Source organism: Gekko japonicus, unplaced genomic scaffold (assembly GCF_001447785.1).
Source record: "Gekko japonicus isolate JY-2015 unplaced genomic scaffold, Gekko_japonicus_V1.1 scaffold37, whole genome shotgun sequence".
In the NCBI taxonomy this organism is placed as follows: Eukaryota; Metazoa; Chordata; class Lepidosauria; order Squamata; family Gekkonidae; genus Gekko; species Gekko japonicus.
The window spans coordinates 1,859,931-1,873,098 of record NW_015171503.1 but is presented as its reverse complement, the minus strand read 5'-3'; the positions used below and the strand labels follow the sequence as shown (position 1 = coordinate 1,873,098).

Sequence of the window (13,168 nt, the reverse complement as noted above, 5' to 3'; positions counted from 1 at the left end):
GTCTGTAGAGGAGTATCGGTTTCACAAAAAGCAAGCAGCATCCACCTGGAGCCCCCAAGGCACCTTCTTCTAGTCCTTTGCAAAACTCAGACCTTTTCTCTTTTACTGATTACATTGCATCTCAGTTCCCCTGGAGAAAATGGCAGCTTCAGAGGTCAAACTCTGGTGTACCATAGATTGTACATGAAATCACTCCCCAAGTTCCCCCTTTCAGAGGCTGGTGCCTGAAAGTCTCACCAAATCTCCAGGAATTTCCCAGGCTGGAGTTGGCAGCCCTTCTAAGGACTCTGCCTACTGAGCATCTGTCTGCCTCTCTATGTCAAGGATGGGCGAGTGGGTGTCAACATGGCAAATGGGGTTCAGTGTGGCCAAGTGCAAGGTGATGCACATTGGAGCCAAAAATCCTAAATATAAATACACATTGATGGGGTCTGAACTGGCAGAGACTGATCAAGAGAGAGATCTTGGAGTCATAGTAGATAACTCACTGAAAATGTCGAGACAGTGTGTGACTGCAATAAAGAAGGCCAATGCTATGCTGGGGATTATTAGGAAGGGTATTGAAAACAGATCAGCCGATATCATAATGCCCCTATATAAATCAATGGTGAGACCTCATTTGGAATACTGTGTGCAGTTCTGGTCACCACACCTTAAAAAGGATATTATAGCTTTGGAAAAAGTGCAGAAAAGGCAACTCGAATGATAAAAGGGTTGGAACACTTTCCCTATGAGGAAAGGTTAAAGCGCTTAGGGCTCTTTAGCTTGGAGAAAAGACGACTGAGGGGTGACATGATTGAGGTTTACAAGATTATGCATGGGAAATAGCAGGTAGAGAAAGAGGTACTTTTCTCCCTTTCTCACAATACAAGAACTCGTGGGCACTCCATGAAATTGCTGAGCGGTCAGGTTAGAACAGATAAAAGGAAGTACTTCTTCACCCAAAGACTGATTCACACATGGAATTCACTGCCAGGGGGGCCAACAGTGGGAGGGCTTCTAATGTCCTGGCCCCACTGGTGGACCTCCTGATGGCACCTGGTATTTTTGGCCACTGTGTGACAGAGTGTTGGACTAGATGGGCCTTTGGCCTGATCCAACATTGGTGTCTCTTATGTTTATGTTCTTATGGCTTGGAAGGTAGCAGGGAATTACCCTAACCCCCCCATATTTTGATGGAATTTCCCAGAATTTCCCATTTTTTCCACAACAGTAATAAATTCTTGTTTCTCCTCATTCTTTTCTGAAATCTCCAAGGAAATCTATCATCTTGGTCTTTTCCCTCGTCATAATCCAGTGCACAAGAGCCAACATGCCAACGGCAGCCATTTCTTTCATTTCTGTGGGTCTGCTTTTCGTTCCAGCCTGTGACCAACAACAACCCTTGGATGCTGCTCTACTTCATTTCTTTCTTGCTCATCGTCAGCTTCTTCGTGCTCAACATGTTTGTAGGAGTGGTGGTAGAGAACTTCCACAAATGTAGACAGCATCAAGAGGCAGAGGAGGCCCGCCGACGGGAGGAGAAACGCCTGAGGCGCCTGGAGAAGAAGCGTAGGAGTAAGGAACAACCTAAGTGTTTGGTTGGTTCGTAGGCTGAGTTTTTCTGAGAAAAACCTTCTTCTTCTTCTTTTTTTTTTTTTTAAAAAAGGTCAATACAGTGTGGGTGAGTGGGTACTTGTTGAGAGTCTCCAAGCCGCTTGCCTCTTGGTGCAATGCCATTGAAGTGCAGCCAGATGCTTTATTGATCTCATCTTTCCACTATCTGTAAGCCTGTCATGCTGCTGGAAGCACAAGGGCGGGACTACGGGGAACTAGGTCCCTCAGAATGGCCTGGTAATATCAGGATGTATTTTCAGTTTTTTAAAGTGCCTTTCCATCCCTACAAGCTAACACTAAGTGAAGGCATGTGTTGACTGATTTCTTTTTTCACAAGGATGCTGTTTCCTCTTCACACCTTCAGAGACCCTCTCTAAATAACTCTGCAACATCAGCTGTCTCTTGGGTTCAGTGGGACCTCTCGCATTAACTACCTTCTGACAGATTAATTCATAGTATGCCAAAACAGAGCAAAAAAAAGAAGAAGAAAGATTGTCTTGTATCCTAGCCTTGCTGTTCCTGAAATGGTTTCACTCATCATGTTCCAAGGCAATCTTGAAAGCAAGAGAATTCTTGTCTTGGTATGCCTCCGATTCATGCCGTCCTTCCTTGTAACTCGATGAGAGAAACACCCAGAATGCACTTTAACATAAGCCATTCTGTCCTCACCCACTCTGTCCTCCCATCTTCTCCTTAAAATCCATTTGAATGTACCTCCTTCCTGAAAGCATGAGAGAACCCTTATTTTCTCCCTTCTTCAGATTCCCCTCTCCCGTAGGAGTCTGCTCCTTTTTTATCATTGGAGAACTTAATTTGTTGGGGCATGGAATGCTGGGTTAGTATCATTTCCACAAACACAGGACTAACAGTTTCTTTCTGTCACTCTCCCCTCCCCTCCTCTTATTCCCTTCATCTGTTCACTTCTGTTTTATCTTTCTTTATATTCTATTCCCTTCTTTCTGTGTTTTCATGTTTCTTTTCCTTTTCTTACTGCCTTGCTCACTTTTATTTCAATATCTTCCCTTTTCTCCATCTTCTCTCTCCCTCCCTCCCTCTCCCCCCCCCTCAATTCTTCTTCCTGTCCCTTCTCCATCTTTTCCTGGATCTCCCTGCTCCCTCACGCCCATTGAAGAAGCACAGCGCTTGCCGTATTATGCCACCTACTGCTCTGTCCGCCTTCTCATTCATTCGGTCTGCACCAGCCACTACTTGGACATCTTCATCACCTTCATCATTTGCCTCAACGTCGTCACCATGTCCCTGGAGCACTACAACCAGCCAATGGTGAGTGAGTTCAAGGGACTTAAATCCTGCCTTTATGCCTTCCTCCTCTTCCCTTGCTCTCCTTCTCCGTTTTCCATAAAAAGAGTGCTTCTAGCAAAAAAAAGAAGAAGAAAAACCAGTAAATGTCTAGTGGAGAAATTAGAACTTGGCAGCTATGACAAAGTGCATTGGAACAGCCTGAATTGCTGAGAAGGCCAGTCACGGACAGAAGGACAACTGTTCCATTTGCCATTCCTCTGTACCTGTCATTCTTGCTTTCTCCTCTCCAAATCCTTATATCACAAAAGCTTACTTGAATGGGACACATGTTCGGTCATTATATTGTTTTACGAGAGCCACTTATACTGTTTTTACCCTACTGTTTAAAAGGAGCTGCGGTGGCTCAAGTGGTTAAGACGCTGAACTGCAGGCTGTGGAAGGTCAGTAGTTCAGCAGTTCAAGACCCGGGTTGCTGCATGACGGAGTGAGCTCCCGTCTCTAGTTCCAGCTCCTGCCAACCTAGCAGTTCGAAAGCAAGAAATTGCAAGTAGATAAATAGGTACCACTTCGGTGGGAAGGTAAAAGCGTTCCGTGCGCCTTGGTGTTTAGTCATGCTGGCCACATGACCACGGAAACGTCTTTGGACAGCGCTGGCTCTTCGGCTTTGAAACGGAGATGAGCACCGCAACCCTAGAGTCGGACTCGACTGGCTTTCGAGCAAGGGAACCTTTACCTTTACCTTAAAAGGCGGTAGAAATCGCTGTGCAAAATTTTCTCTAAATTGGAGCTAACCAGCTGGGATGATTTTAGTAGATCAGTACAAACTAGCTGGCAGTCCATTTTCTTTTAAACCTCCATCTCTATTTTCTCTTCTTGAGAAATGCAAGGAATGCTAGCATAGTAGATGCCTTGATTTACAATTTGCCACATGGTGGATGAAATTTATATTCCTTGACCCAAGACATTTGCTCCTCCCATGCCCCAGTTAGCTGCATGGTCATCACCAAGTGGGGGAAAACATGGCATGAGAGATTTTGAAGAGGAAATCCTGTCTAATTCTTGTAAGCCAGAAGGACATTCTTACAAGTACACACTTATCTGTATTGAAGGGCTTGGTTGTGACAGGAATTTGAAAGTGAACACCCAGGGGTAAAATATATAATCTGAAACATATAGAAAGGTTTTCTTTCTATGCCAAACATCTCACTCATATGCTGTATTCACATATATATCAGGAAACCCTGGCCTCCAGAAATTGCCATTCCCAAGTCTTTAATTTATATCTGAAGTGCCAGGACTATAGTCATTAACTCAGCTTCTCTTTTCCTTGGACTTCAAAAGCAAATTTGATCTTGACTCCTACTGTCTGTGCCTTGTATTAGATAGAGCACAGGAATTAAGCTAAGCGTATTGTACTCCTGAAACCCAACAATCCTCTTGCTCTCCTCTGGTTTATGCTATAAAGCTTGTGATCCCATATCCCTTCTCTCTCCTCGTATACTCTCCAAAGTTTCCACTATGGGAGATAGCCCTCCCCTCATGTCACTTTCCTAACCTGTCACAAGAAGGATAATTACACTTTGACTGTGCGAGTCTTGCATAATCAAATGTGGATGGATTGCTATAAGATGCTCAGAGGTGAGGAAGGGCAGATATGCAAAATGTAATTATTCAGGCCTCTTTGGTGTATGGCAAAAGCTCAACATGAGTTAAGTACATTTGATAAACTTTACAACGTGCTGCAGAAAAGTTAGTTCTCAGCTTCCAAAATAAAGGTCAACCACCAATAGGTTGTGGAACACTCCCTTATTTTTTAATCTCTTGTTACCGAGAAAGCCATGTTGTAATGCTGATGAGGTGCTTCCTGATTATTTTGACCTTTTTCATACTACACACTTTTCATTAACAGTGAAAGTTGGAAGCCAAATGACTTGAAAACCTTTTGGTTTGGAATGCGCTACAGTTCATCCGCAACTAGCTAACATGACTAGAATGTGTCTTTGCTAGCCAATTTTTGCACAATATGTCCTAGCTCCTGCTACTAGAGTACCTTGTTGTTGTTGTTGTTCAGTCGCACAGTCGAGTCCGACTCTTCGCGACCCCATGGATCATCTCCCACCAGGCCCTCCTGTCTTAAGTTACTCCAATTCTGATACCATGTCCAGTCCTGGTTTCCACTCTACCAAAGGGTTTTACAGAAATTGGTTTTACTGCAATATTCCTTAGAGTTTGCTTTTGTCATTTGGGCAAACATTTCACAATTCTTTCCATGTTGATCATTCTCTTGCCTCTCTTCCTCTTTCACGAGTAACAGTTCATTTTTTAATAATGTCATTATTCTGTCCAAACTGTAGGAAGTGGCGCTCATGCAGATATGCAATTACAGACCAGTCAGGCAATTACAGACCAGTCAGGGAGTTCGATGCAATCACTGTTCCCTTTCCTTCCATTCCTAGTCTCTGGAGACGGCCCTCAAGTACTGCAACTACATGTTCACTGCAGTCTTTGTGCTGGAGGCCGTCCTGAAGCTTGTGGCCTTCGGGCTGAGGCGCTTCTTCAAAGACAGGTGAGCAGGAAGGAGGGTAAGTCATATTCTATGGGGCACAGAAAATAAGAGGCAACCCGTTCTGGGCTCTGTGGTTTTAGTAGCACAGCCAGGTCGTATCTGAACAACTACCACATTGTAAACAGCAGTGGAAATCTGCAGGACTCCTTCCCAACGTTCTTTGCTGTTGTCAGTATGGATTAGTTCCTCTGTGTTTTTTCCCATCTAAAAAAGTGATTAGCTGGGAAAGCAAAATTAAAGCATTTGGCATATGTACTGTAGGGCATTGGAAATTGACTCGAACGCAGAATCCTCAAGGTTTAAAAAAAAAGGAGAGAGGAGGATGTTCCCGATCCTGCAGTTTGTTTGTAAAAAAATCTTGAAAACCTGTTATTACAAAGAAGGGCACAGAGAACAAAGGAAGTATGGATGGAGATTTTAGTAGTACTTCTCCACTGAGCAGAACTCCCCTGTCTTTTCTCATTACCCTGTCCATCTCTTTCCCCTTATAAAACAGCCATCCCTTTATATTCTGGGTATCTCTTATCTCTTTCCCCAAGCAAGACCCGAGCACAGCACACTCTTTGCATGCAGAAGGACCCGACTTCGATCCCCAGCATCTCCACTTAAAGGCTTTGAGGTAGCCGATCTGGGAAGGACTTCTGGCCTTGGAGACTTTGGAGAGCTGCTGCCAGCCAGGGCAGATAGTACTAGCATTGATCTGGCTCAGTACAAGACAGCTCCATATTTCTTTAATATATAAAAAAAATCAATGCTAGCCAAAAAAAATCCTGCAAGCCTCATCAAAACAAAATGAACAGCTAAATAAAGGATGTCAGTTAAATAAAGCAATACAGATTTGCCTATTTGATTCCCACCCCAAAATTATAGAACTCTGGATTAGTACCAAATTACATAACGTGTACCTATTATGAAAGTATCTCTATTGAAAGAAGAGACTGATTTCCATCTTTCAGTGAAGCAGAAGAGCTCCATTTTTTTGCCTTCACTATTTCTTAAAGGTGGAACCAACTGGACCTGGCTATTGTTCTGCTCTCAGTCATGGGCATCACACTTGAAGAGATCGAAATCAATGCCGCCCTTCCCATCAACCCCACCATCATCCGTATCATGAGAGTCCTGCGCATCGCCCGAGGTGAGAGAGGGTCCAGGGAAGGGTATCAGCTGATCAATAGCTTTGATGTGAGGCAGAAAAACGTACTATTAGCAGCTCTGGCTTGGAAAATTCCTGGAGATTTGGGGGCAGTGCCTGAAGCAGGGTTTCAGTTTCTTCCATCCTTCAAAGCTGTCATTTCTCCAGGGGAACTGATCCCTATGGCCTGGAAATCCATTGTGATTCTGGAGAAACTCCAGGCACCACCTGGAGGTTGACAACCCTAGTAGGAAGGAAGACAGGACATGATTAGGAGGCAGGAGCATCTTTGCTAAATTGTACACACATAGGGTTGCCAAATCCATTTTCGCCGGGGAGCAGGGGGCTCCCGGCCGGCGTTGGGGGTGTGCGCGTGCCGCGTGCACGTCACCCGGAAGTGATGTAGGCACGCTGGGCACGCTGGGGGTGGGGCCACGGCCATACAAGGGAAAACCATAGAGTTTTCCCTTGTATGGCCATGGCCCCGCCCCCAGCGTGCCCACGTCACTTGCTAGTGATGCGCATGCCGGGGGCGGGGTTCCCCCGGGGCCCGATTCCGCTGTGTCGGAAATCGGCCCTTCAAAGCGGGGGATTCCCCGCCCCCCGCCCACAGTTGGCAGCCCTATACACACACCAAGTGCTTCTGTACTTTTCACACATCTCTGTGTGCTCAAGACTCACCCAGAAGCAGTCATAAAGGGGCCTTTCTCCTACATTTTTCTCCAACATAACAGTTCAGTGTGCGTAATTATTCTGTTCTTCACACTGTGAAGCCTCCCAATGTTCTAAATTTTCTCTTGAGCTGAGAATTCGGCCGGCCACATGATGAGTGAGCTGGCATCACATTCTGAGCTCTGGAGGGATTTTGAAGGAACTTGGTACAGAGAGCAGGGCAGGCCCCACCTCCACACAGAGGCACACCTTGCCAATTGTGTTTTTCGGGCATCCTTAGCAAAGATTCACATGTACCTTTATCATGCAGAAATCCGTGTGGTTTTTGTATGCCTGGTGCTTCCCTGCATGTGTACATATGAAAAGAAATTATAGCCAGTGATGCATCTGCCAATGCCTCATCACCAAAAGCTGGTGAGAGTTAATATTTTTTTTCAAGAGCACGGTTGCAACAAACAAAAGAGAGAGAATTGCTGTAGGATAGGCATGTGTGGGCTTGGGGTAGGGGAGAGAGCTAATTGGAGTGGAAATCAAATGAGAGATGGAAAAGAGGTCAGGCACAGAGCAAGGGGAGGGGGTAAATGGAGATTAGAGGGCTTAATGAGAGGAAGTGGGAAATGGAGAGATAACATGAGCTATGGGTGACCTCTACCTGAGACCCTGAAGAGCTGCTGCCAGTCTGAATAGACAATGCTGACCTTTGTGGACTGATAGTCTGGTTCCGTATAAGGCAGTTTCACGTGTGTTCATGTATGGGTTGTGTCCAGAGCCGATGCCCAGCCCGGACTTGCCTAGACCCCCCACCAGCCACAGTGGGGCCATCCCCCAATGGTCAGACAGGCAGGCACTCGCCTGAGGCCAGGAGGAACACCAGCAGTTCAGCCACCAGAAGGAGAGCCAAGCTGGGAGGGGCCAGTAGCTGCTGAGGGTGGGAGTCAGCCTGGGCTCATGCCAGCAAGGCCGATGATGCCACTGACCAACAGCAGCCCCTGAGCTGGCCAGGAAAATGGACCTCCCCCCCAGGAAGACAACAGCCTTGCCAACAGACCCAGCAGCCGCAGCGGCACAGGCAAGAGACCAGGCACCAGGCCCATAGCCAGAAAATTTTAGGTGGGGGGGCCACCGGTGGGGCATGAGATCACTTGAGATATCACAGAAAAGAAAAATAAATTAAATAAAAGGGCGACGCGCAGCACCCCTACCTGATAGGGCAGAATCACAACAGTCTCCAGGCACAGGCAGTGAGAGAGAGAGCAGGCTGACGGGCATGCTGTCTTGAGAAACAGGGAAGATGTTACAGGAAAACACAGCGTGGGATACCTCGGGGGTGCAACCCTGTGTGGAGTTACTCCAGAGCAGCCCCACTGAGCTGCACAGGGTGTCGCTGACCGCAGCCTGGCTGAAGGCCCCTCAGTCTGTAGGGGTCTGGGTACTGCTCCTCATGGAGAGGATAGGACGTTTTTTTCAGTCATCTTTAGCACTGAAATAATTAAAAGAGTTTGCTAAAGAGTTCGAGCAAGGGGGTGGGTGGGAGAGGAGAGGCTCTTTTCCGACTAACCAGGAAGCAGGAGGAGGAACTTGGAGCAGCCTGCAGCTTCCAGGTACGGCTGAGTAGCCAAGCCACTCAGGAGAAATGCGCAGTTACTCAACTAAGGAAACAGAGTACACACAATCTTGCCAGAGCCCATCTTTACTGATCCTCCACCAGCCAGCCAGCATGCAAGCACAACTGTGCTGGAAACCAAGCGGTAATCCACCCAGAGCACTAGGCAGGGAGGTTGGACGTATGACCAGAGCACTAGGCAGGGAGCTCGGACGAGTGTACTGCGCCATGCTGGCTAGGAGGAGGGCAGGTGTGGCGCAACCGAGTAAAAAAGGATCAAGGTGAGCTGGTGAGAGTGGACTCGGGGTGGAGGGAAGGAGGGGCATGGCAGATTGGGGGAGCATGAGCCCCTGGGAGCCCCACCCCTGCTACAGGCCTGCCAGGAACAGGACTAGTCCAGGACCAGCCATGGGCTGTGGTGGAGACAACCCCTCAGTAATGGGAGGGAATGGAAAAGCCAGGGGTTGGGGGGAGAGATTGAGAAGCAGGCAGCAGCCAGGAAGGGGTGAATGAATACCCCACCCATAGCTCCAGATTGGCCAGAACAGGTGCCAGATCCGGACAAGCAAGGCTGGGATTGAACCTAGAGAAAAGGGAGATGGGGTAGACACCCTTCATAAGAGAAGCTTCAGGGAAAGGCCAAGGAAGAAAGGTGTGTATAGGACTTCCTGCTGGAAGGGAGATAGCTGTCTAAGGGAGGGGCAGTGGGTGAAGGGGCTGCACCCTTTTCTTCCTCCTATTCTGAGGTCTGGAGGAGCTTCCCCCAGCGCGGGCCAGTATTGTGGAAGGTAGGAGGGTGGGGCTAGCCAGGAAGGTGCCTTCCAGGTGGAAAGTTTCCTACTTAGTTTCATTAAGGAGGTAGAATAGCAACAGCGCTGCACTTGAATGTACTGCTAGTGGGTGAAATGCAAATGATTGTACTGCCCCAACACCATAGACTCTGTGCTCTCTTTCCCATGATAGTCTTGAAGCTATTGAAGATGGCGACTGGGATGCGGGCTTTGCTGGACACAGTTGTGCAAGCACTACCACAGGTAAAAATTACAATTTTTAAACAAAGATGTAATTCTATTCCAGATTTTCAACTCAAGTGTGAAATTTTACCTATCATGTGGGCTGAGGTGGTCTTAAATGAGCAGGTGTCAGGTTCCACAGCCAACAACGGAGTACACACTTATCAGAAAGGTTATACTTTATTGAAGAGCTACAGATGCATTAACAGAAGCACTGTTAAGAATGGCGTCGCCCCTACAAGCATAATGGGATATAGGGCATTCGTATGCACCCCCCTCCATAGGCCAATAGTCCTGACTCCCGCGGGCGGGAGAAGGAGCCCCAGACTGTTAGAGTCAAAGCTGGGAACCGATAGTGCTCCCACGGTTTTCCCTTCGCGCCAGACACTACACTACCTGCACATCTTAGAGATAACAGCGTTACAGCAGAGATGAAGCACAGAAGGAATGCAGCAGTAATTAGCACACAGAGAGGGAAGCCGATGGCCTTTTGAAGCATCATGGCAGCATAGCTGACATTCTGCCTCCTCAAAATTCAGCTTCTCCCGTCCACCCCGGAGGCCTCCCGGTCATTCCGGGAGATCTCCCGGTTTGTCCAGGAAGTCACTATGGAACTTCCGCAGTAACTGAGGGGCCCAAATATCCCCTACTTCCATCCACTGAGGTGCTGGGGTCCAAAATCCAACCATTCAACCAAATAGACAACTTTCCACGTTTAACTTTAGAGTCCAGAATTTAAGAAATCTTATAATGTTCTCATAATGACCGTTAGAGTCAAAGCTGGGAACCGATAGCGCTCCCACGGTTTTCCCTTCGTGCCAGACACTACACCACCTGCAGATCTTAGAGATAACAGCGTTACAGCAGAGATGAAGCACAGAAGGAATGCAGCAGTAATTAGCACACAGAGAGGGAAGCCGATGGCCTCTTGAACCATCATGGCAGCATAGCTGATAGCGGGAAGAAAAGTGGGGCCTGAATTGTTTTCACCTTTAAGAGTTTTACACACATTTACAAAAAAGTAAACCCAACTGCACTGAAGATGACTTACTACGAAGTAAATATGCATGGCATTGTAGCCTCTTAAATGTTCTGAAATAATAAAACAAAATGAACTTTTATCTTTTCATTTCTGTTCCTTTCAGAGTACATACCATTATGTTTTTCCCAAATTCATCTCACAAACATGATATTCAAAACTTAGTTTTTTAAAAAATTAAAAGGTGTGAAAGAAATGAAGTTATATTTTTTGCTGGGCCAACTATGTTTGTGTAGAAATATGAAAGTATCTCGTAATATCTAGAAAATACCTAGTGTACTAATTAAAATCAATTGATGATAATTCATATTTACTAGTTTAAAAAAAGGACAAGTTGGCAAGTTTCGAAGAACACAGTCCTTAAGCTCTGATAGCTTCTTATTTTGTACCACTTACCTCATTTCCTGCATTCTCCAGCAGTCAGAGTGCTTTTGTGGAAACCCGAATGGTGATGTGTCAGTATGTCAGGCACTCAAGATCCCAGTATAAAGTGGGCCAATCCCAGCTAGTTTTAATTTACTAGGAGTTCCAACATTAGAGGATGGCGGGAGACAGTGACCATCATCCAAAAAACAATGGTCTTCACTCCAGTAGGGGCCTTTGGTCTAGCACCAATCAGCTCCTTCCCTGATGCTGAATGTCTGTCACCAACACAAACACAATGATTGTTCAACAAAGCTGATGCCCATTAGCTGCACTGAATTTCATTTTGCTCTTCTGGAAGAAAGCTGATATTCAGGTAATTAGCTCTTTATCCTTCAGAGCCTATCTTCCATTTGAGCCTCATTTAGCACAGTGCTGGCATCATTTTTTACTGCGACTTTCCTCATGAAAAAAAAAAAAATCTCATTATGCCCTAGGGCTGGGTGTGCTCTGCTCTTAAAAATGTGTGCATTTTGTGCTCCAAATAAATAATGCGTATATGCAGAAAGGTACTTAATTTTGGATCCTTTATGAAACGTGTTGGCAGGGCCTAGCTTGGCAGTGGGCAAGGGAAGTCAGTCTGATCACTGTCTTTGTTTTCTCATGCCTTGAGCAATGACCACCTCTACATTTTGACCACCTCTATGTTTTCAGCATTTTCTCTTCAAACATAAAGGCTAGAAGCTAGCATTTCAAAACTGAGATGATTAGGTTAGTCAGGACCCCATACCCCTCTCCTGAAATTGGATAGCCCACCTCCAGAAGGGTGACCAGGGGAGTGGGGATGCCAAGGAAATGGAAAATAGAAAGAAGGTAAGCTGCTTCCCACACACAGACACACACTCCAGTCCTGAATGTGGCTTGCTGTAGTCGGGTCTCAGCAGGGTAGACTGGCAGAGTCTAGGCAGATTCTCTACCAGCTGCCAAGTCTAGGGCAAAATCCTTGAGGCTGCAATTGCCCAAGCCAAGAGGCTTAAAGATGTTGTCCCAGCAAAGGCAGACCGATCACTTAAGAACCCTGGCAGGGAGTGATGTGTTCAAGTCCCGCCTCCTCAGAAGATCCTGCTCCACTTAAAGGTACCATGTTTGATTATGGCAGTGGGTCTTCCGTCTGGGTTGAAATGCTTCTTGACTTCTTGGGGCTTGAGAGGACAGATCAGGGGAGGCTTCAGGGGCTGCAACTGGTTCTGGAGCAGCAGGTTTAGAGACTGAGGAGAAAGACAGGGCTACCTCCTTGTAGTGTCCGCTGACCGCCACCGGAGGTCAGCGCATATGCCCAAGCTTCAGTCCGAAACAACAATGGGGACTAGGATCCAAGTCCCTCCACTGGGGAACCAATGGGATCCGTGGCGGGAGATTTGAACCCACCAATGGTGACCAGGGGCGGTCCCCAGGCGTGTATATAGTTGGCCTGCCGGCCGTTTATCCATTTTGTCTTGTTGTGTGCTAATAAAGCGTGCTATGCACCACGTCGTTGTCTGTCGTTCATCCATGCGGCTACCCACTACATAACAGTGGCGACGAAGGTGGGATTCAGCTGCAACTGAGCCGGGCCGTCGCAAGGGACCAGGAGGACGCGAAGCAGCCGATCCGATGAGCGATCCAACGAGCAACGGAACCCCTCCTCCCGCACCCCCTCTGACGCGCACAATGGCAACTGCACCGGGGCTTGGGCTGCTGCAGCCCTTCGACATAGCCCGCCCGCAGGACTGGCCCTCCTGGGTGCAAGGGGCCAAGTCCGCGCTGGAATTTTTCGATGTGACCGATGAGGGCAAGAAGCGGGGGTTCCTCCTGGCCTCCTGCGGCACCGCCGTGGTGTCCCTGGCCAGAAGGCTACTCTCCCCCACAGACCTTGGCGATT

General features: G+C 47.2%; 1 protein-coding gene across 1 annotated transcript in view; it reads left to right on the top strand.

The window, feature by feature from the left end:
- Positions 1-13,168, top strand: part of CACNA1I (calcium channel, voltage-dependent, T type, alpha 1I subunit) — a 441,973-nt gene that overhangs the window by 380,423 nt on the left and 48,382 nt on the right. Inside the window, exons 24-28 of the mRNA XM_015419166.1 lie at positions 1,365-1,557; positions 2,729-2,880; positions 5,316-5,425; positions 6,427-6,560; positions 9,796-9,866. Of these exons, the coding sequence (XP_015274652.1) occupies positions 1,365-1,557; positions 2,729-2,880; positions 5,316-5,425; positions 6,427-6,560; positions 9,796-9,866 (660 nt within the window). The remainder of the gene's footprint in view (positions 1-1,364; positions 1,558-2,728; positions 2,881-5,315; positions 5,426-6,426; positions 6,561-9,795; positions 9,867-13,168) is intronic.